The sequence below is a fragment of the Podarcis erhardii genome, assembly GCF_964252035.2.
Source record: "Podarcis erhardii genome assembly, chromosome: 11".
Taxonomy (NCBI): domain Eukaryota; kingdom Metazoa; phylum Chordata; class Lepidosauria; order Squamata; family Lacertidae; genus Podarcis; species Podarcis erhardii.
Window position 1 is genome coordinate 14,457,807 of NC_138501.1, and position 27,709 is coordinate 14,485,515.

General features: G+C 41.0%; 1 protein-coding gene across 2 annotated transcripts in view; it reads right to left on the reverse strand.

Annotated features, from left to right (window-relative positions):
• MEGF10 (multiple EGF like domains 10) overlaps window positions 1-27,709 on the reverse strand; it is a 113,745-nt gene that overhangs the window by 45,180 nt on the left and 40,856 nt on the right. For both annotated transcript variants that reach the window (XM_081880350.1, XM_081880349.1), the window contains exons 6-8: window positions 8,323-8,569; window positions 6,447-6,567; window positions 3,983-4,119 (exon numbers count right to left, since the gene is read on the reverse strand). In XM_081880350.1, the coding sequence (XP_081736476.1) occupies window positions 3,983-4,119; window positions 6,447-6,567; window positions 8,323-8,569 (505 nt within the window). The remainder of the gene's footprint in view (window positions 1-3,982; window positions 4,120-6,446; window positions 6,568-8,322; window positions 8,570-27,709) is intronic.

Below are 27,709 nucleotides of genomic sequence, written 5' to 3' on the forward strand. Positions count from 1 at the left end.
AAAGGATGAGGATGCATAATAATGGAGAAGACCTCTGCTTAAGACCTTGGATAGTTACTGCTAGTCATAGTTAATACTTAGCTAGACGGCCAAGTAGTCTGACCTGCTCTAAGCCAATTATTTCCAGCTACCGCGGAGGGAGAGAGTTCACCCCATTATGTTATCTCCCTAGATGCAGCGCTTATAATACCTCAGAGGAAAGGGGGAATTTTCTTTAGATGCTTGTTTCTTAGAACCCAAAATTCTACCACAATTCTGACATGTGAAATATAAGACATAACTTTAAACCAAATTTTTCTTCCACACAGAACCCAACAGGATCCATCATACGAGAAGTCATTTTACCCTCGAAACACAAGTGCCTCCACTTCACTTCAGGGTCAAATCCACAATGAATAAACCTGCATAGTGTGTTATTTCCTGTGGCAGTTGGAGCAAGAACTAAGAAAGAAAGCCTCTACCAATGTTCTGTGCTCCTTCCAACACACACAAAAATGGTTATGCAGAGATAATTGATGGTTAGGAAAAGAGGCCAGGGTTAAGGCCAGCTGCTACACATTCTTTTCAAACACCACAGACAGTATGCAAGATTTGATGAAACATAAATGGGGAGCACAGGGAGTTCTTAGTACATAGTAGCAAAGGGAATAATCCATTGGGAAGGGCTCTTGCACAAGTTCTACTGACATGAAAAGGAGCAGAGCCAAAGTTCCTTCTCTGGCAAGGATGCAAATAAACCCACTTGGGGAAGTTGTCAGAATTTTTCCTCCCCTACAGTTCTGACAGTGATTCCTGATGGTATGTCACACAGAAAGCAGGGAACACAGAAGACCAAAACTCTGTTAGCTGAGAGAGGCTAAGGGACGATGCTTCCAGATCCTCCTTCCACAAATGGGGCTGTGAAAATAAAACTTTCTCTGAGATGCAACCTGACAAGTTCACTTCCAGTATCTGGGGTAGGGGAGTATGCATAACCTTAAGTTTCATGCATCTGACAAGGTTGTTTGCTGGGGGAAAATAAGTTAGTTTTACTTTTTCATGTTTATTTATATTTCTAAAAGGGTTTTGAATATTTCTACAGTGGTACCTCAGGTTAAGTATTTAATTCGTTCCAGAGGTCTGTTCTTAACCTGAAACTGTTCTTAACCTGAAGCACCACTTTAGCTAATGGGGCCTCCTGCTGCTGCCACACCGCCTGAGCACGATTTCTGTTCTTATCCTGAAGCAAAGTTCTTAACCTGAAGCACTATTTCTGGGTTAGCGGAGTGTGTAACCTGAAGCGTATGTAACCTGAAGCGTATGTAAGCTGAGGTACCACTTTAGTAGATTTCTGTTGTTGCATTCATCAGTTTGGGGACATTTCTTTTTCCAGACATTTCATATTGGTTTTGTTAGTCATGTTTTGTTAACCTTGGGGAAGCATATAATGCCAGTTGCTTGGGAACAGATGTGGAGAGGCTGCTGTTTTTGTGCTCAATTCCTGCTTTTGTGGGCTTCCCATTGGCATCTGGTTGGCCAATGTAGGAAACAGGATGCAAGACTAGCTGTGTCCTTGGTCTAATCTAGCAGGGCTTTTCTTACATACTTCTTTTGAGCCACAACTGAAGTGCCCAAAAATGAGGTGGCCTAAAAATGTGTGCTGGCTAGGAAAAAAAGAGCTTCAATCAAGCCCTCACCACTATCTTTCCACAGTTCATAGACAAGCCTCCCATTATGCTCCCATCTCATTTGGTCTCCATCTCATGAGTTCCCCCTTGCAATGGGAAAGACAAGCAACACATCAGACCACACATTTTCCGTCACCTCTTATTTCATGCAGAACCTGGAATCTCATGTCCTGGATGGGGTTCCCTGCTTTCTGCTATCCATCATTCAGAGCCCCCTCCAGCATCCCTTTCTCCCCCTTTAGGTTTTTTTTGGTTTTTTAATATGGCATCTTGCTCATCTCTTTGGGGCTCTTCCCAGTTAGCTCTTGCTAGATTTTACTGACAACATCTTCAGTTAAAAGATCTCTGGTACAAGGGGAATACCTGCTGAGCCTCTGCCAGTCAGAGTAGGCAGATGTAGGACCAAATGCTTCAGATTCACCTAAAGCAGCTTAATACGTTCAGCACCAGATTTCAAAAGCAGACTCTGTAAATTCAAGAAGTCAGCTTTGAATTCTAAAACGTTGCTGAATTTTAAATGTTAGTTGTCAGGAAAGAGAGAGTGCTTCCATCTCCCATCCAAATAAGTATTGCAAGCTTCTAATTCTCAAAAGGCCTAACGCTGCAAGTCAATATTTTTGTGGCCTGCAAAATGCAACAGCATATTGATCACAAAAGGAAGGAAACACACGCTGAGTTCCAGTTCAGTAGCTGGGGGGAAAAACAGGTCCCACCTTCCTTCCTTCTAAAAGACTTCAACTTGCTAACCAGGATTTGGGGTCCTGACATGAGGCATAAAAACAGAAAATACCGTATTTTTCGATCCATATGACACACCTGACCATAAGACGCACCTAGTTTTTAGAGGGGGAATGCAAGAAAAAAAATATTCTTTAAAGGGAGCACTGAGCAGAGCCTGTATGCATCCCAGGCTCTGCTCAGTGCTCCCTTTCATGAGCCGCGTGGAGCATGTGTGCAGCGCTTGCAGGCTTTTCCCTAAGGAGGGAGAAGGGCAGCCCGTCACTGTGCAGTGATTCCTTTTGGTGTTCCGGCTTTTGGCATAGCTGTGCAGCCTGCATTTGCTCCACAAGACGCATACACATTTCCCCTTACTTTTTAGGAGGGGGAAAGTGCATCTTATAGAGCGAAAAATACGGTAAGTGACATTGTAATTGTAGAGCTGCAAGCTTTCTCAGAACCAGCAGGGGGAGCAGAGCAGTGATGTCATAATTAGCCAGTGTGTAATCAGTCTTTCTCCAGGACAACAATTTTAAAATACTTTATAAAAAGAAATCTACAGTAGCTAGAGTATATATTTTTTCTTCAGTAGTGCGATGGCTGCACTCTCCTGAGCTCCCAGCAGCGGAGTCACTGCTGTTTAGCAGGAGCAACAGTGGGAGCCAATAGATAAAGATAAAGAACCCCTAGATGGTTAAGTCCAGTCAAAGGCAACTACGGGTTTGCAGCGCTCATCTCACTTTCAGGCTGAGGGAGCCGACATTTGTCCACAGCCAGCTTTCTGAGTCATGTGGCCAGCATGACTGAACTGCTTCTGGCACAACGGAACACCGTGACAGAAACCAGAGCACATGGAAACGCTGTTTACCTTCCCGCCACAGCGGTACCTATTTATCTACTTGCACTGGTGTGCTTTCAAACTGCTAGGTTGGCGGGAGCTGGGACAAAGCAATGGGAGCTCATTCCGTCACGGGGATTCGATCCACCAACCTTCCAATCGGCAAGCCCAAGAGGCTCAGCATCACCTGCATCCCAATATGCCACTCCTGCCGCTCCACCTGCAGAGAGCCAACCTCCCAACACCCTTGGCCATCATACTCACCCTTCCTGGTAAGCAACAACTCTGCAGTCAGGAGGTCAGATAATTGGTATCAGCCCCGCCCACCCCACCCCCCATCCACTACAGGAATTCAGTCAACAGGTGTTTACTGAATAACTCTTGAGGACACACTGAATCTTGGAATTTAGGGGGAATATCCACTGAGCATCCCCACTGAATCTGGATCACTGTATAGTGGTACCTTGGTTCCTGAACTTAATCTGTTCCAGGAGTCTGTTTGACTCCCGAAACCGTTTGAAAACCAAGGCTCAGCTTCTGACTGGCTGCTGGAGCTTCCTGCACTCAAGCGGAAGCCGTATCAGACGTTCAGCTTCCGAAAAACGTTCACAAACTGGAACACTTTGCTTCTGGGTTTGCGGCGTTCAGGAGCTGATTTGTTCGACTACTAAGCCATTCAGGAACCAAGGTACCACTGTAATGGAATTCTCCCTTCTGCTCAGTAGCCACGGTACAAAGTGGCAAAGTTATATCTGCTTACCGTTCGCCTGTGTAACCAGGGCTGCAGTGACACTGCCCTGTAGCTGAGTCACATGTCCCCCCATTGTGACACTGGCATTCTTGAGAGCAGTTCTTTCCGTAACGCCCTTCAGGACAAGGCTGACCACAGACTGTGCCCTGTTTGGAAACAGAATCTCGGTTTTATGCCTGGGAGTGCAGCTGCGAGAGGGAAAGACGAGGGGGGATCTGAAGGAAGCAAGGAGATTAACATGTTCGTATACCAGACAGCTTGTGCACATCTTAAAAATGCCAGATACCGTTTTAGCTTGCAACACAACAAACGTTTGCCTCAAGTGTTAGGGTGCTAATTTGTTGGAATGTTCATTCTGTAAAATAAATCTAATCCTAGATTTAATTTCTAAGCAACAGTAAACATTTAGATATTTTAAATATAGCTCTTCTGTGTTCATGCATACATTGTAATACAAGGAGATACTTTAGAGTTAAAACGCTTCAAAGGGAAAGATAACTTGTTACATCAATCTTTTTATTTTAAATTTGTTTTCAACTGTAAATTTTAAAGTCAAAGTTTATTTTTATTTTTGTTTTTTGAAAAACCTGCTGCACAGATTTTGCTCAGACCCCTGGCATATGTAAGATTCTTTGTCTAATCAACGTTTTCTTAAAAGTATGTTGGCTTCATGGAATGGCAGCTATAAAGCTTGAACAACAGTGGGACAACAAACCACATGCTGACTCAGAGAGGAGAAGATGGATACTACTACTAATAATAATTTATTATTTATACCCCACCCATCTGGCTCCCAACAGATGATGATGATGATTATTATTGTCAGAGCTGCCCCAAGGTCCCAGCTCACAGAGGACCAACGCCAGGTCGTCGTTATGTACAAAAGTCTTTATTAAAGTTCAGTTTCCATTTCAAAGCCGCAGCGCGCAGCTCTACGTCTTAAACCCTAGACCGTCGAAGTCCCGTCTGAATCTCCTCCCCCCTGACACCAGTTTAAGATCCTAGCCCTGCTCCACCTCTTCCGCTGCTCTCTCCTCCTCTGGGTCCGTCTGCCCGCTGGGGCATTCCCCTTTCTGGACTCTTCTGACGCTGAGTCGCCTGACTCCTCCCCCTGCCTCCGGCGGGCTTTAGGACCTGGTTCCCAATCCTCATTCTCTGCTGTCCCGCGCTCCTGTACATTTGAACTTGTCTCTCGCACCAACCCAGTGACCTTCCACCTGACCGTTACACTGCTTCCCTCTTCCGGGAGGCTCGCTGGACTTGACCTCCCCTCCTTTCCCTGACTCTCCGATGGAGGTGTGGTCAGCCCTGACTCATCTTCTCTCCCTGGTGGGGGATACGCTGGCCCCGATACCTGGGACTCTTCCCCCCCACTATGCTCTGGTGGGGAAGCTGGTCCTGATTTCCAACTGCTGCTCTGGGAGTCCCCGCTGGCCCCTTGCTCCTGGGGTGTCCCCCTTGGGAACCCCCTTGCCCTGGCCACCGGCGCCCCCTTCTGTGAATCTTCTGATTCGCTGGAGAGGCTCATGGAATCTCTCGGGCCACTGTCATCTTCTCCTACGCTCCCCTCGGATTCTTCCCCTTCGCTCTCCATCTCCTCCCTTCCCTGTGCTTCTGCTCTTGAGCCCCTGACAATTATTATTATTATTATTATTATTTTATTAAAGTGATGAAACATCAAACATTAAAAACTTCCCTAAACAGGGCTGCCTTCATCTCTGAGAGGGCAAGGAATTCTTGAGGCACTTCTTTCTTTCTTTCTTTCTTTCTTTCTTTCTTTCTTTCTTTCTTTCTTTCTTTCTTTCTCTCTCTCTCTCTCTTTCTTTCTCTCTCTCTCTCTCTCTCTCTCTCTCTCTGTGACTGTCTTCTGACTATGCTTTTCAAACATAAAAAACAAAACGGAAGGCAAAAAGAGACACATTCTTGGAAGATGCTTCCAAACTTTGGAAAAACTTCCTCCACGTGGAGGTCCACCAAAAGAGAAGAAAGCAAAAAGCCAGGTGCTTTCTGTAATTGCAACGAAGTGTTTGGAGGATATTCATGGAGTATATAGGGGAATTATCTTTAGGTCCTCGTCTTCTGTACAAAATGTAAAGCTGTAAATATTTGTATAAGTAGTCATAACCTTAGGGATAGAGCAACAGAATATAAATGCATGCATGAATTCCGATACAACTATAGAAGGACAGAAATTTAGATAAATACAAGTCACTGACTTGGTAGAGCTTTAAGTGATTCATCTTGTGTGGGACAGAAAGAATACATTTTCTCTTCCTGTCTAGGCTCATGCGAATTGGTAGATGCCGATTACCATATGTTTTTGTAATGGTTTGGTTCTGATCCCTTATGATAGTATTGTGTGCTGACACATTTCCTCTTTTCTTGCCTGATGTTAGGCCGTGGTTCCAATTACATTTTTCTCCAGAGGCCCGCAGTAACAGAAGCTTATACTCTTTTATAAAAGTATATTTACCATCCATCCAGGAGGACAGGCACATTCCCCAGTTACATGATGACATACTCCACCATTCTGACATGGGCATCTTTCTTCACACTGTGGCCCATGTTTACCAGGAGGGCAGAGATCCTCACAACTAAAAAAGAAAGAAAAGCATATTAAATATTACAGATACTTTTAAATATATTGGCATTTCTCTGGTGCTTTTAATAGGCTACACATTTATTTCAGCTAAAGAATGCAAAACTAATCCGTAAAAACAAAGGGAGCATTGCACCAAGAGTTTTGCTGCATAAGCAGTACAACTCCCCAGCTTACAATGGAGAACGCAGACGTAATTCTTGGTAAATTGTCCCTATGTTAGCAATTAAAGAACTGCAGAAATAGGTCTACTTCCTTACAAATTTTTCTTCTCTGGTCCAATTTATAATTGAGTTGCACTGGGGGGGACAGGACGTTAAAATTCTAGCCGGCATTAATTGTATTAGTTGGATTGCAATGCCCCTTTATCTAATTGCGGTAATGTTTGCAGGATTTTAGCCCTATTGTATGAAAAATATTAAGGCTGGTGTAGAAATTTTACAGTGCTTCTATCTGTGCCCCAGGAGAAGCTAGCTTTTCAGTACCTTACCTTTTTTCTTTTAGTATGTGCATTGAGGAACGGGGGGGGGGGGAAGGGGGAGAGATTTGTGCCTGGGGCAATCAGCTTTTTTTATTTATCAGCCTGGGTTCCCCTGAAGGTATGTACTAAATCAGCACATGCTCCAAGTATCCTTATTTACCATGGAGAATCCCAATTCCCTATTATTTGGTAACTGTCTAATTTTTGTCTTCTGAGGATACTTTGCTAATACTGTGGCCAGAGTTATCATTCTTTAGATTGTTTCAGCAAAGGGCTGAATATCTTCTGCTCTGGGATCCACAAGTACAGTACAAGCTTCAAAACAAAAAAGTGCCATCCATAGCGGCTACCCACAGAAAAATTCACTACTGTTCTCTAAGGAACTAAAAACATCTTCCCCCACTCACTATAATCCTGTATGATATGTTAGACCCGTGGTTCCCAACGTGGGGCACCCCCCACCACATACATAGGGGGACAATTTGATTTTTAAGGGGAGCAATTCCGAGAATGAGTTAGACCAAGTTAATGGCCTTTTAGGCTTCCTCCACGTGAATATGAGTTCGTTTTTTGAATAATACGAATTATACATTGGGGGGTGTGTGTCAGGTTTTTTGAGATGCTTAGGTGGGGCATGGTCAAAAGAAGGTTGGGAACCACTGGGTTAGACTGAGAAAGATTGTGGTTGCCTTAATATAATTAAATGAAAGTCATCACTGAGCAAAGAGCTGAACCCATGCTTCCCTGGTCCCAGTCCAACACTACAAGCAGCGGATCATGAAAGCTTTACAACAGTCTTTAAGATTTGCTGTTTTTGCCATATTTCTATTACAGTCGTACCTTGGATCTTGAATGCCTTGGCTCCCAAACTATCGAAACCCGGAAGTGAGAGTTCCGGTTTTTGAATGATTTTTGGAAGCCGAATGTCCAATGGGGCTTCTGCTGCTTCTGATGGGCCACAGGAGCTTCATGCGGCCCATCAGAAGACGCACTTTGGTTTTCGAACATTTTGGAAGTCAAACAAACTTCCGGAACAGATTCTGTTCAACTTCCAAAGTACAACTGTACTTATTTTTTATCTTATGTTTTAGCAAGCTGGACCTGGAACTGAGAGGCAAATTCAACTCGCAACCCAACCATAAGCACAGAGCAAATTGTTTAACCCTCACTGATGCAGTATGGATCGTCTTGTCACCCACGCCAATAAATGACGTGTATCGTGAAATCTGCTGCTATTCCACACACATAACAAATACAACTGTTGCATACAAGGCTCCGGTGTATCCAGGAGGGCATCTGCATTCTCCAGTCACATGATCACAAGTGGCTCCATTCTGACACTGGCATTTCTGGTGGCAATCGTTTCCATAGGTCCCTTGGTCACAGTGTTCTTCGCAGCGCCATCCCTTGAATCCAGCAGCACAGTGGCAGGCTCCAGTGATGGGATTGCACAAGGCTCCGTTTTTGCATTGGCAGCGACTACTGCAGTGCGGTCCCCAGTGGTAACTGTCACATGCTGAGTGGAAAGCAGAAAGCAAGGGTGACAACGGCTCCCTTAACCACTTATTCCCCAATACTTAAATTATTACGACTCAGCAATTTGAAATTAGCAGCACAAAAGTGATTTGCTTGCTTTTTCTTTTTTTAAAAAGCCATGTGATTTTTCATTGGACTGATAAATGTTCCCAACATTGGAAACGTAAGCTTTTGAGTTGTGCATTACTTTTCCTCGAGTATAGGTGCTTGTATAAAAAAGAAGGTTGGAGGGGTTGCAATATTTATCCAGTTCATTATTGCAAACCGGTTATTGACATACCATTAACAGGATTTTTAAATTTATTGGATTCTCTCCAGAAATCCAAACTAAAGGGGTAGAGGAAATAAAGGTAAAGGTACCCCTGCCCATACGGGCCAGTCTTGCCAGACTCTAGGGTTGTGCGCTCATCTCACTCTAGAGGCCGGGAGCCAGCACTGTCCGCAGACACTTCTGGGTCACGTAGCCAGCGTGACGAAGCTGCATCTGGTGAGCCAGCACAGCACACGGAACGCCGTTTACCTTCCCGCTGGTAAGCGGTCCCTATTTATCTACTTGCACCCGGGGGTGCTTTCGAACTGCTAGGTTGGCAGGCGCTGGGACCAAACGACGGGAGCGCACCCCGCCACGGGGATTTGAACCGCCGACCATGCAATCGGCAAGTCCTAGGCGCTGAGGTTTTACCCACAGCGCCACCCACGTCCCCGGTAGAGGAAATAGGGGCTCACATTTTCATGGCAGCAATGCCATGTGGACACAACAAAAAAATTGCATGCATGAGGATTATCAATCCCACAATAAACACCTCTCTGGAAGAACATGTAGAGAGAATCCATGCTTTATTGCAGGAAATATTAACCCAATGAAGATGATCGTTTTAAAACAAATGTAGAGAAATATTCCAAACAAGAAAACTGAAATAAGAACCCATGTCTGTGTACAAGTTTAAATCTAGTTTCTTTGTATTTTCTTGTTGACTCCCCCCCCCCCCCAGAGATTTTATTGCTAACACTGGTAAAAATTATTCAAAGTTGGGGGCTTCAGTCTCACTGGTTTAAATGAGAGATTTAAGCATGGGCCCTGGAGTCTTTGAGACTAAAATAAACCCTCAACTTTTTGATGTATTGTGATTATTTTTTGCCGGAGTGTAACCTCTAGCAAGGCCTCAAGAGAAACTTTAATACAACTTCAGTATGTTCTATATGCATCATTCCATTTATTGTTCATTTCAAAATGTTCTGAATCCTATAAAAGGTAGCAGCTCACATGACATGGGGAATGATGAGTTTCATCATTCCCTACCAAATAACAACTTTGATAAATTTTCGCATAAGTGAAAATTTTATCTTGATTACTACTTTAGTTATTTGGCTGTATTTATCAATACAGGACAGCATATTTGAAATTATTTTTGTGAACTTATTCAAAACTTCTTAAATATTATTATCATTTATTGCATTTATTAAATTTCCTGCTCTTCCTCCAGAATGAGACCAGGGCAGCAAATAAATCCACAACCAAAAACAAAAACACACTCTTTAAAACATTCTAAAAACAATTAAAAACATCCAAAAGCAGTTATTCCATCCAGTGATATGGCTCCATTATGCCCTAAGGTGATAGATAATATGTCAATGTGAACTGTCAATGTGTATTATATCAAATCCATTATTACACAGAAAGCAGACATATGAATAGTAAGTACCTCCTAAGATCTCCTATTTGCTCCCTTTCACGAGAAAATATAAAAGGTTTTTTTAATAAAGAAATAAAAATAAAAATGGAAGCACTAGAAGTAAGCCATAAAAAGGTCATATGGAGTTCACCAAGATTTTGCTAAACATGCGCTCAGAGCATCTGCTTTTTATTTTCATGTTGTTCTGATAACAATAGTATCGTGGCAAAATTCCAGAGCAACTACTTTATGATCATACACACTCAGCCTGCTTAGTGACTGACAGCTATTGTTCTCATTGCCTTCTCCTGAGGCAGAGCAATCAGGCAGAGAACAGACCTACTTTCTTAAAGGAGACACAAAGAACTCAAGACATCTCCTCAGGGTGAAAACTACTCTAGCATAAGGTTTAACCATTCAGACCATGCAAATAAAAAAGGACAGGCGCTTTTAAGGATCATTTCCCGTATGTGATTGGTAACCTAGATATATCATAAGATCACAGATTACCTTGATGTGACCATTTCTTATTGAACAAGATTCTCCTCTAATGGCATTTATAATTTGTAATGTGCAATGGAAATAATTGGATCTATATCCACTATGGCAGATATTTCCTTACATTAGATAAGGTCTTATAGTATTCATAAATACTTTGAAATGCTTCCTCCCTAGACTGGCCAAGTTTCAAATTCATTTCTGTATTCTATACTGTATGCAAACTTGCTACAATTAGATATTACATTGCTCTCAAAAACTGTGAAAAGTTTTATGGCTTGGAAATTAAAGATTAGTATCTTTAAATAAGATAAATAAATAAAGCCCTTTGAATGGGTCTGGGCAGACAAGAAAATGCTATGTTTACACTTATGCAGTCCTTACATCTCAGAAAGCAAAATGCTCTGAGACATATGTATGCTTGCATTGCGTTTATTAGACAGACTTACGTTCCCCAAAGACCTTAGAAAGACCACCAGACTAATTTTGCTTTACACCTCCTAGCGTATTCAGATTACAGTCCCCCTTCAAGTGGAACAAGACTGTTTCAGCCAGTCTCCCAAGAGAGATTTAAAAATGAACTCCAATGTCTTGGAATGTCTGAACAAACCACCATAGAGAATTGAAGAATTTAAAAGTGACCATCAGACATGGAATAAAATGGACCATTTTCATCCCTGGGGTAGATTTGTACTAGGTATGAACTTGGCCCAGTATCTTTATATTCAGCATACTTCAGCAGAGGGAAACAATTCTTTTGGCTCATAAAGCCCATCTCATATTGTTTTACTGACTGTTGGAAGCAAGATATTTGATGCAACCCACCAATGGTCATGCAGATGTTTAGAGAGACAGCTTAATCATTCTGAAAGTTACCATAGCAAGTTTATATCACTCCACATTTGCTATGGTATTAAGGCAGACCAGACAGAACACAGGCTGGTTTACATAAACTGTAGGTCTTGAGCCCGTGACATTTTTCAAAATGCCAAACCATGTTCCTGTCTCTTTACCACTGTTGTTGAGGTGAGGTGTATACTGTGACTGGCTGTATGTCTAAATTTAAACTATTTCAGCTGTAAGATCATCTTTCTGAATAAAGGAATGTAATTTATTGGTTTCCTGGATGCGCACAGCTCATTGTGACTGCAGAGGCCTTTAAAAGATAAAGCAGGTGTCTGCTGGCAAGTTTTCCAGGTCCGTGAACATTCTAGCTATAAGTCATCAATGAATCAGGGCTGCTACTCATATGAATTTTCCCCAACACCAATATCATTTCAGTGTAAGGGAGGAAATACATGCTTAGTATCACTTGAATTGGGAGATACAGCATGAATTTCATTTTCCCATTAAGTACATAAGTCAGAAAGGTGCTACACTCATTGGTAATACTTAAACTTAACATTTATATCACACTTTGAATGTTCAACGAACTTCACACACCTAATCTTGTAAATTTTACAAAACAACAAACCTGTAATGATATTATTACAGTGGTACCTCGGTTCCCAAACGCTGAAAACCCAGAAAACGACATCTGATGTGGCTGTCGGCTATTGTTTCCAGGGCGCCTGCACCAATCAGAAGCTGTGCCTTGGTTTTCGAACATTTTGGAAGTCAAACGGACTTCCGGAATGGATTAAGTTTGGAGCTTTTGTTTTTGCTTTTTGTTTTTGTGACTATGTGGAACCCAGTTCAGCTACTGATTGATTGATTGTGCGACTGTGGAAATGGATAAAAGCCCTCCATCCAAACAAAGACTATCATCAGTGCAGGTAAGAAAAGAAAATAATTTTAATTTTTATCATCTACAATACTGTCTTATTTATTTTATAGTACAGTACATTGATTATTGCTTTCATTTTTTGGCTCAATGGTCTCATTAGATAATAAAATTCATGTTAAATTGCTGTTTTAGGGGTTGTTTTTAAAAGTCTGAAACGGATTAATCCGTTTTGCATTACTTTCTATGGGAAAGTGCGCCTTGGTTTTGGAATGCTTTGGTTTTGGAACGGACTTCCGGGATGGATTAAGTTTGAGAACCAAGGTACCACTGTATGTTCATATTGCATATGGGGGCCTAAGGGTGAGAGGGATTATTCTGCCTACAATACAGTATTGGCGGCTACAATACAGTATGCCAACTCTCATTACAATTATGTACATGCAGAGAAATTATCATGGCACCTTTACAAGCAATAGTTTAACTCAACGCCCCACCCCTTCAGAATCATGTTAACAAATGACAAATGTGGAGCTGTTCTACATGTTGTCTAGGTATCTTATCTACATACGGATACCTATTTTTGCAATGCGTTTAAGAAACAGAGCATTCTCTCTTTTTAACTATCTTAATATCTTTGATATCTTAATATCTTTGAAATCAACAGGATTATCAGCGCAGTCCTGTGCATGTGTACTCAGAGCTCAGCCATACCTTCCAACACAATGCAGCCCAAATCTGAGACACCATCTTCTGGGTACGAATTTCACATGACCCACACAATATCAAAGACCTGAAAAAGCGATCTCAGACTGAAATCGCACAAGAGCAAGGGGCCCAAAATGGCCATTGTACTTTCATGGGCGGGGGGGGGGGGGAGTTGTCCCGGTTTTTCTGGGGCAGTAGACGGGTATGAGCTCAACCCCAGTGAATTCAATGTAACTTACTCCCAAGTTAGTATGTACAGTCCCAAGTTAATATGTACAGAATTGCAGCCTTCTGTCAATTTATATGAATCTATCATTGGACATTCAGTAGTTTCAGAGCATTTCTAATGAGGACAATTAGCAACGTTCAAGTTGAAAGCATGTCCACCCCACTCAGCTGTGCAAAACTGCTTTTTGGAGCATTGTTGTGGTTGACCATGTCCACCTGCAAATTGGGCAAGCTGGACTAGGTGTTTTTGCCTCTACTGCAGTGAATTGGGGGGGGGGGTGTCAGTGTGTGGGTGCATTTAAATAAGTTAATTTGATGGTGTGGTGAATTAGATCACATTCTTAGCAGGGAAGTGTAGGAAAGGTTAAGGTCAACTAAGGGAGCAGATAAGCATCCTTCGGCGCCTTTGAAGGTGAAGGACGTTCTTGGAGGTCAGCTCTTCCTGGGTTGCGAGTCCCTTAGCCTGGATATGGAATATTCTTGAGGTTCACCTGCTGCATCTACCTGGAGTTGTGGGGGCGCACAAGAGGGTGGGGCAGGAAGGCCTCCCAGTGTGTGGACATTGAGGCTATGCTTTGTCATGCTGCTTGGAAGGTGTAGGGGTTCAGCTTGTCCAAAGCTGAGGTTTAGGATATCTTCCCATACTTCTCATTTAACCTGCATATATTATTTTTTAAAAATATGGCCCTATTTCAACCTATCACTTGTGTTGTCCCACCTCTTTGTTCTAGCCTGGTTGCAACCATACACACCAGGTTGCCTTTCTATCTACCTGTCAGGATTCTGATACGGATCTGGCCTGTGGAGTCAAAAAGCCCAGAAACATTATCTACCCAAGTATCATGACTAATGTACAAAAAAGCCTGCATCATTGCTAGGAACAAATAATATTATTGTACAGGACAAGTAAGTCACGTTGTTTCTTGCCTAATACTGACCGACTTCACAGACTCAGAGAGTTGTAGAGTTTCAAGGGACACCATAGGTCATCTAGTTTAAGTCTCTGCAATACAGGAATCACATTTAAAAGGTCTCAGATGACAAGTTGAAGAGATCTGTCAAGAATAGTTACTTGAAATTACAGAAATATGAGCAAAATTGCAGTGGAAAGCTATTATTTAGCACATGTGCTAAAAAAACCCTCCATGAATAAAACACTGCTTTATCTCATTACTTCATCTCATAGCATTTAAAACATTAAAAAGCATATGGAAGCAGCACGGCTGTTAATCTGCTGAAAACAGGCTGCCTTCAAATTAATGACTATCCTCAGGTTACAGACTGTTGGGCAGGGGGTTAATCAGCATATGTACCATAGTGACTCATTGCTGTTCCAAGGTAAGAGACAGAGGAGGCAGATGAGACAAAACCTAACTTCTATTAAGATAAGGGTAGCAAATTACAAGTCAAGCTTAAAGGAGGTCAAGAAGGAGTACACTGTAAATGCAAATTTGTCACTGGGCGGGCGGGGGGGGGGGAGAAGCACCACTTAAAGTAGCTTCTACAAATTATAACACTATAATGATTTTTAAAACCTCATGGGAAAGATTTCAGAATGCGGCAGCCAAACTGGTGACTGGGAGTGGCTGCCGAGACAATATTACACCGGTCCTTAAAGACCTACATTGGCTCCCAGTATATTTCCAAGCACAATTCAAAGTGTTGGCACTGATCTTTAAAGCCCTAAATGGCCTTGGCCCAGTATACCTGTAGGGGCATCTCCACCCCCATCGTTCTGCCCGGGCAATGAGGTCCAGCTCCGAGGGCCTTCTTGCAGTTCCCTCACTGCAAGAAATGAGGCTATAGGGAACCAGGCGGAGGGCCTTCTCAGTATTGGCGTCCGTCCTGTGAAACGCCCTCCCATCAGATATCAAGGAAATAAACATCTATCTGACTTTTAGAAGACACCTGAAGGCAGCCCTGTTTAGGGAAGTTTTTAATGTTTGATATTTTATTCTATTTTTAGTGTTCTGTTAGGAGCCACCCAGAGTGGTTGGGGAAATCCAGCCAGATGGGTGGGGTATAAATAATAAAATTCTTATTCTTATTCTTATTCAGACCTAAATGAAAACAAAAAAGAAGTCCATATTATACTTTGGCTTCTGAATTTCTTCACAGGCAAATTTTCAGAATAGGCCTTGGATCTAAATGCTCCTTCTTCTGCTTCTCCCTCCTCCCAATAAACACCACATTTTGACAGCCATGGATATGATGTCCTTATTCTTTTCCCCCTGAATTGAAAGAAGGTCAACTAGCTTGGGCCCTACACCCAATCTGTTCCCCAGGAAGAATTTGTGAACTAACGTGTTCAATCTAATTGAATTATATTTTTTGCATCAACTGGGAAGGGATAGTTCAGATCAAATATTAATTTGGGCTGCCTTCCGGGCATCTATTTTCAATGAACAAAACATGGTGCTATAAGAACAAATACTCTGAATTATCACAGCCTATAAATTAACCCATTATGCTTTTCCAAAATACCCATGAGAACATGCCTCTCAAAAATGAACAATGTGGAACTGCTAATGCTGATGATTAAAAAAAAAACCCACGTAGATACATTTACATGATTGCAGGTGGTGCACAGATCTCATAGCACTTTTCTGTAACAGAAGATATTGTTAGAATATTGTTAGAATCCTGAGAATCACAGGGCTGAGATTGTGCATTGGCAAGGCCTTGAAGGAGCTCTTTGATCTAGCCAGGATTTCACAGAAACAGTGGAGTGCCTTCACATGCAGAGTGGGTGCGATGCTGCTGCAGTTTGTGTACCAATATCATGTAAATTGTAGTGGCTTTATGTGAGCCCTCCATCGCCTGTCCAACCACCCCAACTGGCATCTCCATGTGGACCCAATCCTACTGCCTGCCCCCAGTGCTCCCATGGGCAGTTGTATGGGGCCAAAAATGTGAGGAAACAGACTAAAATTGGCAGTGGAAGCCAGTTTCTAGATATCATGATTATGACAATGTTTCCTAAAGAAACCATAAGCTGCCTTAAGGAAAACTGTCCATGTTCCTTATTAACTTTAGCTGCTTTGATACCTCATTGTATTCACTGAAAAAATTCAAAAACCTGACATGTTTTTCAGATGCGAGCAAAATACAGTTGTACCTTGACTTTCAAATGCCTTGGGTGTTGAACGTTTTGGCTTCCAGACAATCAAAAACTGGAAGTGATTGTTCTGGTTTTCGAACATTATTTGGAACCTGAACGTCCAAGGTGACTTCCACGGCTTCTGATTGGCTGCAGGAGCTTCCTGCAGCCAATCGGAAGCAACGCCTTGGCTTCCAAATGTTTTGGAAGTCGAACAGACTTCCGGAACAGATTCCATTTGACTTCTAAGGTACCACTGTAATGCTGAAGTACGCAAAATATGCAATCTGTTCATATAAACAATGCTAATTAGGTTCTACTAAAACATACAGATTAGCTGTAGCATTCCAACTCACACCATTGCATCTCTGTCCTGCTCAAAAAGGGGTCCAGGTGGGAGTTCACTTGCAGGAACGGTGATGGCCAAAAAGCCACTTTCAACACTCTCCCAAAGGGTGCACTAGTTCTGGGGATGAATGGGAGGAAGATTTATAAGGACTCCCTGCCCATCTCCTTCTCTTCCTCCTCCTTTGGATACAGTAGAGAGGGCAATGGTGAAGGTGAACAGGGTCGGCCTTGAGGAACCTAAACAGTTTGGAGCTGGATGCCATATTCAGGGAGCAGAACCAGGAAGACCTCCCCCAAACCTGAAGGAGTGTGACATGCATAGGTAAGGAGTTGGCATTAAGGCACACCTAATCACGACAGGTTTAGGAGCCTAAAAAGAGAATTGAGCATTTCCCACAATTGGTTTCATTTCCCCTATGCAGTTCCTAAGTTCTTAATAAAGTGGCCCTAATTAAAGTCAGGACGCGGGTGGTGCTGTGGGTTAAACCACAGAGCCTAGGACTTGCCGGTCAGAAGGTCAGAGGTTTGAATCCCCGCGACGGGGTGAGCTCCCGTTGCTCGGTCCCTGCTCTTGCCCACCTAGCAGTTTGAAAGCATGTCATAGTGCAAGTAGATAAATAGATACTGCTTCAGTGGGAAGGTAAATGGCATTTCCATGCGCTGCTCTGGTGTGCCAGGAGCGGCTTGGTCATGCTGGCCACATGACCCGGAAGCTGTACGCCGGCTCCCTCGGCCAATAAAGTGAGATGAGCGCCGCAACCCCAGAGTTCGCCACGACTGGACCTAATGGTCAGGGGTCCCTTTACCGTTACTTTAGTTAAAGCCATGTTCAACTAAATGTGGTATAGTCCAGTCCATCCAACCTAAGAAGGAGAAGGATATTTACAAAGTCTCAAAAAGAATGACAGTGGCTGGATCCAGACACGTCAAAGAAGCGTTTCAGTTTAAAGCGATGTAAATTTAAACAGGGAAAACAGGTTGAGAAAAATGGGACTCCACATTGTCATCTGATGGCACAATATTATATCACACGTACAACACATATAAATCACTTTTTCTTTATCAGCCTAGCTGAGCCCAGTGTGAGAGTCCTCCTGAAAATACATCCATCTGAACAGGCCCTTTGTATACCAAGTTTTATTTTCTGCCCTTTGTTTCCTAGAACAACCCATTCTTTTGGCACATGGCAACAACTTATATGTTCTCCTCCTATTTAAGTACAATGAAGTGCTTCCCGCTTAATGCTCAGGGAAAATAGGATTTTGAGGTATTACAGAAATGTTGCATTCTGCACCTCAAGTACAGCCCTTTAGAAACACTGTTCTTAAATAATATACAGTATATTATAAGCAAATAAAAACATTTGATTAAACTTTTGTTCGCTTTCTCCCCTTAAACATTCAGATCATTTGGGAGCAATACTGCTTTAGTCCTCTGTAGTATATATTCAGCAGATCATGCAAAATATAGAACATTTCACTTACAACAACATCTCAAGTGAAAAAGATGCCTTTGGGACTAAGAATATTGCATTATATAAACACAATTAAAATGCACAGTACTCTAAGCCAATGCCAGTTTACCATCAACAGCAACAAAGGCAAATTATAAATGCTCTCTGAAGCTCAATGACAAATGAAAACTTTATACACAGAAACAATCCCAAGTTACCAAAACTTTCCTCCAGAAAAAAAACTTAGCTGTAATGTAATAGACATCGGACTTTTGCACATCTGAAGATGCATTTCACATTCTAATCCAGCTCTAATGTACACTACTTGAGATCCAGTCTTACACTTTCCTAAACTTGCAGTGCTTGGCAAACTGAGAAGCAAGGAAGTTTGATATTATATAACTGGAAAGTGATACATTGCTTGCAATGATTTGTTTATTTTTTTTAGTCAGCAGCCTTTGCCTATGAATAATAAATTTAAAAAATTAAAATTATTGTTGTTCCAGAAATAATTGCATATTTTGTAAAGTTCCCCTTCTATTCACTTTCATATGATACACTGTTGGCTTTCGACCTTCTGGCGTATCTGTCATTTCCCTATTACTGCTGTATATAAAGAAATAATTTGTATTCAGGAATCTAAGCTTCCCCCTCCCCTGTTTCTTTCTTTTCTTTTGTAAAAGCTTTTTGACCAATGAAGTAGAAGAAAAGAGAAAATGTAATGCTCAGAGGTATAAAAACACTTCAATTGTATTTCTTTCAGACACTATATATTTCACAAGACACTTTAAGGCATTTTGGAATATAATACATGGAACTGAAGAATTGTTTAAAGCAAGTTCGGATAGTTCTTTTTGTTATTCATATACTGAAAAACAGGATACACTGGAGAATAATTATGATGACAGGAAACTTAAAACTAATAATAAGAATGTGGTTCATCACCAAGATACAATCTGTGGCAGGTTTTCCCCTGCTTAAGTTTCTTATTATCTCACAGTTCTTTATTTTAATGGAAGTTAAGGATTTTAATGGAAGTTAAGGATTGTTGATGCTATACACACACACACAATATCAAGGAAACAGTGAAACCCATGAAGGCTACCTGAATTACTTTGCGTGCTGCTCACAAGGCTGGTATGGATGACAGTGGGTGGCCTGAACCCCACCACCATTTTTAGAATATGAAAATACACTTCCATACTTATTGTGTATGATTAAACAATATGTAACTGATTAATTGGTTTACCTTATGATATAAATGAACTGGGGATAATGACTTGCATGTAATATGAATATGCACCAAACAAAACAAATAGTTGTTCCTATATTGAAGGGAAATGAATGATTTCATTGGAAACATAAATGCTATACAGTGGTACCTCGGGTTAAATATGCTTCAGGTTACATACGCTTCAGGTTACAGACTCTGCTAACCCAGAAATATTACCTCGGGTTAAGAACTTTGCTTCAGGATGAGAACAGAAATCATGCTCCGGCGGCACAGCAGCAGCAGGAGGCCCCATTAGCTAAAGTGGTGCTTCAGGTTAAGAACAGTTTCAGGTTAAGAACGGACCTCTGGAACCAATTAAGTACTTAACCTGAGCTACCACTGTATCTCAAATTTAGGTATATTGGGCTTTCTTGTATTTTTTTAAGTCATCCCTTCCAGTTGAATGGAATCAAACACAGAATTTGTTTTCAGAACTTGAAGATCTGTAAACTTGAACTTGATGCAAAAGGATGGTGTATGTTTTTATAACATACTATGCTTTATAATATATTATGTTATAAAATATGTCTCTTTGTCTCTTTTTATACAAACGGGTTTTTTCCTTGTAACATTATTTTCTACCCTCTAGCAGATTTTCTTGCAGGTCCTGAGCTTGCCAAGCTTGCCATGTTTAAATGGGGGGGGGGGGAGAGAGATTAAACTCCTTACTCCGATTATTCAACCTATCCTCTGAATGCTGGATTCTCTCCTTCAAGTCAGCTGAAGACTTCCTATCTTGACGTGATATTCAACTAAGTTTACTCAGAGTAGACCCACTGAAATTAATAAACCTGACTAAGAAAGGTCAATTAATTGACCTCTAATAATGAAACAAATGTTTAATTTCACCGACCTCCTCACACCTCCCCCTTCTGTATTCATCTAATCGGTGAAATTAGGTTTAGAAAATATGGTTTGAACTTATACCTGTTTTTGATTTGTTTGTTTGTTTGTTTATGTTTTTATTGTCCTTTGTGTTTATATGTGTTTATTCAAAACTTTAATAAATATCATTTTAAAAAAAACAAATGTTGTAGATATTTTTCCACATTTATTATGCTCTTTTTGTGATATACAAATGACATGAGAAAATTTGTCTGTATAACATTATTCTTGTTTATAAAACCCAATATAAAGAATAAGGTCAATTAATTTCAATAAATCTACGCTGAGTAAATGCTAGCCTTGGGTAAAAACCCTTGAAGTTTGAATACTGGGTATTTAAAATGTGAATCTGAAAATTGTGAGTCCTGAGGAACTCAGATTAGGTCCAGGATATATATATATATATTCTTTTTATAATGAATATAAATGTAGCCATCTTTCCATTCGTACATCAAAATACTTATTTGCCCTGTCGCATCGGACTCCCATCTAGTCTCCTGCTGCCAAGTCCAGAAGAACAGCAGCATACAGATATGGACAAACCGCCCTGAGATCTGCAGGTATAGGGCAGTATACAATTTTTAATAAAACACTGAAATATTTGGTTCAAGGGCATGTGATTAATTCTCATTAGACAAGTATTACAACTGTAATTGTAACTCTTTCTATCCTAGAACCATTTTTTTAAGGATCTGCTCCACTTCTTACTCAACAGAAATTTCCAATAATGGCTCTGGTTCAGTTCTGGTTCAGTTAAAAACAAGATTCAGCTTTGAGTTCAAGTTCAGATTTGGTTTGATTCCCTGGTTATTCTCCTATTGAGTTAGCTGAGTGCATTCCCTGGGTTTGGGATGTCAATTCACTTCAGACTTTCAGGGGCTGATTAAAAACTAAATGCTTCTCTGAGAATCTGGCAGTGTTTGCATCTCATGTGCATATCCCACAGAGATTGTGCCAAGGGATCCTGTTTCTCCTCTCTTCTGCGTCTGCCAGGTCCTGTGAGAAACATAACTGTGAGTATGGAACTTGCAAACTTTACAGACATTCCTGATGGGAAATGGCACCGCAGGGAAGCCAGATGATTGTGTCTGTAAAGTTCCATAATAAACGTGCACAATTCAGAAGTAAAAAGATGTGGAGGGTTTGTTTTTTTGCTTTTGTTCTGTCATGTCTGTTTTGTCAACATGAAATATCAAGTTTAAAAAATGTCTTTCCTTTTTCCCCCCTTTTCTTGGCCAAACACTCTCACTAAATCAGGGGAGCAAAGTACAGTGGTACCTTGGTTCTCAAACCCCTTGGTACTCAAACAACTTGGAACCCAAACACTGCAAACCCGGAAGTAAGTGTTCTGGTTTGCAAACTTTTTTTGGAAGCCGAACGTGCTCCGTTTTGAGTGTTACGCTTCCAATTTGAGTGCCACACTTCCGTTTTGAGTGTTACACTGAGGTCTGTCTGTTTTTGCTATTTATTTTGCCTTTTTGTTTTTGCGGCTTTTTTGTTTTGTTTTTGTGACTGTGTGGAACGTTTCATTTTGAGAAGCGTAAAGGTGTTGCGTAGTGACAATGAATCACAGGTGAATGCTGGGCTATGCTGCTGCCACCCACTAGGGAGGAGCATTCAGGCCTGGGTACAGGAGGGGACCCACTACAGGAGCCCTTGGGGGTGATGAGAGCAGTGGAGGCCCAGGTTGGTGCTGCAGAAGCGGTATAACCAAGGGCCCAGTACACCTTAAGGAGCATCTCCACCCCCATTGTTCAGCCCGGACACTGAGATCCAGCTCCGAGGGCCTTCTGGCGGTTCCCTCACTGCAAGAAGTGAGGTTACAGGGAACCAGACAGAGGGCCTTCTCAGTAGTGGCACCCACCCTGTGGAACGCCCTCCCATCAGGTATCAAGGAAATAAACAACTATCTGACTTTTAGAAGACATCTTAAGGAAGCCCTGTTTAGGGAAGTTTTTAAAGTTTGATGTTATAATGTGCTTTTAATATTCTGTTGGGAGCTGCCCAGAGTGGCTGGGGAAACCCAGCCAGATGTGCAGGGTATAAATATATTACAGTGGTACCTCGGGTTACATACGCTTCAGGTTACATACGCTTCAGGTTACAGACTCCGCTAACCCAGAAATAGTGCTTCAGGTTAAGAACTTTGCTTCAGGATCAGAACAGAAATCCTGCTCTGGTGGCACGGCAGCAGCAGGAGGCCCCATTAGCTAAAGTGGTGCTTCAGGTTAAGAACAGTTTCAGGTTAAGTGCGGACCTCCGGAACGAATTAAGTACTTAACCCGAGGTACCACTGTATCATCATCATTATTATTATTATTATTATTATTATTATTATTATTATTATGTTTTAGAATGTTAAAGTCTGAGCTGGAGAGTAGCCATTGATTTTTCACCATATAATAATCCCCTCACATGATCTGAATGCTTTGAGAAACAAAGTGTTTCCTAAGTCAGTTTTATTAAGACTGAGATCCACAGAACTGCTTCCACTGCAGTTCTAACCATCTCCCTTCCCTTCATATTATTTGGAAACAAACAGATCAATCAATACTATTACAGCTTCGTGAACAATTTTCCCCGACGTGACTCTGACAGTGTGGTGTGCTGATTCTGTAGCTGCAAGGGACAGCTTCAACTTGTTTTGTGTCCAGTTCAAATGACATCGATCTGTCTACAGTATTCACTCAATAATCCTTTAATTTAGTTCCAATGAATGTCAAGTCTTTTGCTGAAAAGAGCATATTTTATATGTGTATATCCCATTACATAATGTAACGTGTATTTTCCATCCCTTCATCCATTTTCATAAAAATACACTTCAGGCAATACAAACACTCGCTATTATGGTAACACGTTTGCCAAGGAAAGATCAGATAGAAACAAAAACAAAAAAGCCTAAAGTATCACTTTTCATCTATGATAATTTTTGGAGGATGCTATGGCATGTCATATTCTGACGTCTCTGCTAAATCTTTGACTCAGAGTGGATATCTCATACTTTGTGAATATGAAACTACTACAATTACCATTTCAAAACAAAGGCAAAGGAGAAAATTGTGTGCTTGGAGTTGCTTAGGGGAAATTGTGAAGGGTGTAAGAGGGGCAATGTTTGGAAGCAGCAGGAAGGTCATTGTATAGCGAGATGTTTGCTGACCTAAGAAAAAACACATAATGTGTAAAGCAGGGATGCAGGCGTAACAGATAAGAGATTAGAAATCATTTTATAATGAGAGACTAGGAAAGCAAAATGCATCAGGTGGCTCTGGTAGGACTAATGAAATACAAGACTCTGGTGCTGCAGTGAAAAGAGGTGAACATCCCCGGCAGATGCATCTTGCAAAAATAGGGCACTAGAGTGTGTTTATACTGGGCTGTCCACACATCAATCAACATTATTAGTTGTTTGGTGGTTATTTTGCTTACTATATTGTTGTTGGAGGGGCAATTTTGCACTACAAAATTTTGCAGTATGTGATATGACATGTCACATAATTTCAGCCGGAAGCTACAGGACATTCACTGACTGGGAATGAAGCAGTATGTTCTCTCTGAAACTTTTGCAGGTCCAAACAGTATTGAAAGCGGAATCATATATTACCAGCCTGATACTATTGGGAGCACAAATCGTAATTGCACAATAAAAATGACTTCTGGAGGGAGCCTCAATGAGAAAGCAGCAGTTTTGTTGCATGTTGCTTCATTCATTATTGTAAGCTACCTCATGTTATCTATCAGTCACAACAAGCATTTTTTTTACCTTACTCCACTTCAACACAAGGAAGTGTTTTCCATGGGGGGGGGGGTGTTGGTGGAAGGCAGTAGTGAGTTTTATTTTACTTTGACCTAAGTAAGAACTCCGCTTTAATTACGCTTCATGCTATCAGTTAGGGCTCATTCAGACTCCCTTTGGTGCTGCATTCCTAAGCAAATGTCCAAGCTTTAAAGCACTGTGTCCAAGCACTTTATTTTGGCCCCACAAAACCATGCCTTTTGCCAGTTAATCGGAGCAAGCAGCAACCCATGGAAAACTCGAATCGCCATTCATTCCGATTCAGCATTATAAAGCGGGTTTTCACAAGAAAGTGCCAGAGCAAAAAGAAGAAGAAAGCTGTATCATTTCCTTAGCTGCAAGGGCATGCAAAATCAGAAGGTCTACAATAAGAGTTTCAGACATGTTGCATGTCAGCTGCAAAGTAAATAAAGATTTCAGTAACAGAGCAATCCTAACCCCAATCCTCTGTGGCGAAGTGGCGAAGTGGCAGAGGATTCTCTCTGCATCTACCAAAAGTGCAGGTGGGTGAAAGCAATACCAGCATCAATCCTGAAACATGGAGATTAGCCTAAACCTAATCTGGGACTTCCATTTGGAGAAGCCTAGAGCTGGTGCAGCAAACATCAGCAATTTTTACTACCACCATCTTCCATCCTGGCCAGCATAACTAGAGAGCTATGGATCTGGTGAGGCTCCACCACTCTGTCCAGTTTTGCTGCACCAGAACTGCAGCCTAAGTTAGCAGTGCACTATTTTTACTAAGCCGAAACGGGGATTAAGGACCATACTACAGATTATGTGAGAGATCTGTAATTGGAATTCCTGATCTATGTACGTTTTCAAAAACCAAAATACAGCTGCAGGGCTGGGACTGCCAATTAGTTGAATGTGGGAGGGTGCTTGTTGGGAGATATTATCATGAACTGAGCGCAGTATATGAATAGTTGCCCTAACTCCTGGTACTTTTAAAGAGAAATCTGCTGAACTCAAAACTGATGTGACTTCACATCCAGTAACTGAGAAAATGATCATCTACAAGACCGATAAACAACAAAATACAAACTAGATGTAAAGAAATAAGTAAAAGAGTGTGTGTTTAAAATCATTTAAAATCAAATTTGCTTTCCGACATGTCAAAAAGTTGTGATGATTAGTTGGATTATAGCTACATATCATGGAAACAGATATTAGGAATACCTATGATAGTTCTAGGGTTCCAACAGATTAGACATGTTTAAAATCACATTGTTAATATGTCTGAAAAAAAAAGTTGTAGCTATTCTTGTATAAATAGCAGGTCTTTTATTTACCCCCAAAAAATACGTTTGACTTAAAAGAGTATACGTGAAAGCAGCTGCTCCAACAATTTCTGAATGGCTTAAAGCACAATTGAATTTATAAACAAAGCAACACATTTTTATACACTGTGATGATAAGAAAATAAGTTTGATGAAAAAAGGATTATATTTGCCATGTATTGGAACAAGTATTAGGATAATAATGTTCAGTCTTGCTTGACAGAACACATCGCCTAGTTATTTTTTAAAAAAATCTTAAAGGAAGTTTTAATATGCTATGTATGCATTGAACCAATTACAGATGGACAGAGTAGATGTCCACACACTTTCTCCCAGGATCACTCATTTGTTTATTTGGTGAGAATCCTACTACCACTTCACAATGAAAAGCTCTATTTGTCAACACAGATGAGGAAATCACACATGCCTTACAGCTCAGATAATAACAAACAGCATAGCTCAAATTATGCAAGCTAAAAGCGTTGCTTCGTTTTGACTATGGCCAATTTGATTTGCAGCAGGGCAATCCAATAAAAGCAGCATCTCATTCTTCTTTTGTCTGCTAGGGGAACATGGAGGCATGCCAGAAAGCCCAGGCTGCTTCTCCCCAAACCCTGCCTCAACTGCATGCGAACAAAATGCCTTTTTCTTGCCTAATCTGTCCTTGATGTATAATTTTTCTGAAGGTTTTTTTTTTTTTAAAGCACCAAGTTAGTTGCAATTCATATGCAAAAACTTTTTACAGGGGATCACTAACATCCCAGGGGATCTCTCAATTCAAGGTACAGGCTCGGCAACAAGGGCTCTTTCACATGACTTCTGTTGCACAGAGACAAGAACACAGTATCTGCACTGTTGAACCCGATGACATTAGCAGCAAGTGGCAAAAGAACAGAGAGAAAGCAGGGACAGAAGAAAGAGCTTTAGCACCAGCACAAATGAAAGGAAGAAGAAAATAGTTATGGAGAACATAGCAACAAGACTTCGTTCCTCAAAATGAAATCAGTGGATAATTGAATTTGGTTAAATTGCTGTGCTTTCTTCTGTATTAGAAAAGCAAAGGAAAAAGAACGAAAGCCCCATTTTGCAGGTATACATAGGCATATTCTGCTGAGTTTCACCTGCAGTTTTAATAATATTTGGAGGAACAGTAAAAATGTCTCCAAGAAAACAGCATGAAAGAAATGCACATGAGAACCCACACTTGCGTTTTCTTCTAGACTTCCAGGGAGCCAGAACAGACAAACTGCTACCCTGTTACTAGAATAACACAGATCTCTCCACATTCTAAATACCTTCCTGAGAGCATATTTTAGGATTGACCCACTAGTCGATTGTAACTTGTTTGGGGATAGTTTCTATATACTGACTGTTGCTAGAGTGGTTGAGTTGCATCCAACACTAGTCGTACTCAGAGGAGACCCATTAAAATTAATCGGCATGGCAAATGTAGGTTCATTAATTTCAATGGTCCTACTTCACATAAAACTTAAATACAATTTAGTGCCATAATTGGCCTGTTATTGTCCTGCTTGTAGCAAGCACATTGAGTTAAAGTAATAAGGCAACAAGCTCATCACATTCATGGGTTAAGTGTTAAGATAATAAGCATGATGACCAATTAATGCCAGTTTTTGGACTTTAGGCTGTCAAGTATGAATCACAAGGATTTATGTAAATAACAACATGTGAATTCACCTAGCGATACTCAAGTTAAAGTGAAATAGCTGTGTTTACTCATTTTTTTTTCTTGAATCACCATAACAAAACTAAATCTGTGTCCTTGCTATATTTATCTATGTTACTTAGTAGTTTCAGTATACAAGGTTGTAGCATTTTACACAGTGAGTTTAACAAACAAAAGTGCAAAAAAATTCATCAATAAATTAGATCTGAAACATGAGAAATTGGTTGCCATTTCACCCAAGGACACCCTTCTTTTTTATATTTCCAACATATGTCTAGATAGTTTTTATTTATTCTATGTATTTTTCAGGGGTGATATGCCATCTGGACAAGAATTTAAAGCAGTTCTCTTTTACGCCCATATTCAAGGAGAACTTACCGTACATGCATTTAATGAAGGCTTTCCCCACACATCAACTTAATATTTTCTCCAATATTTTGGGCCCATTTTACCATGTACTCTTTGACTGTG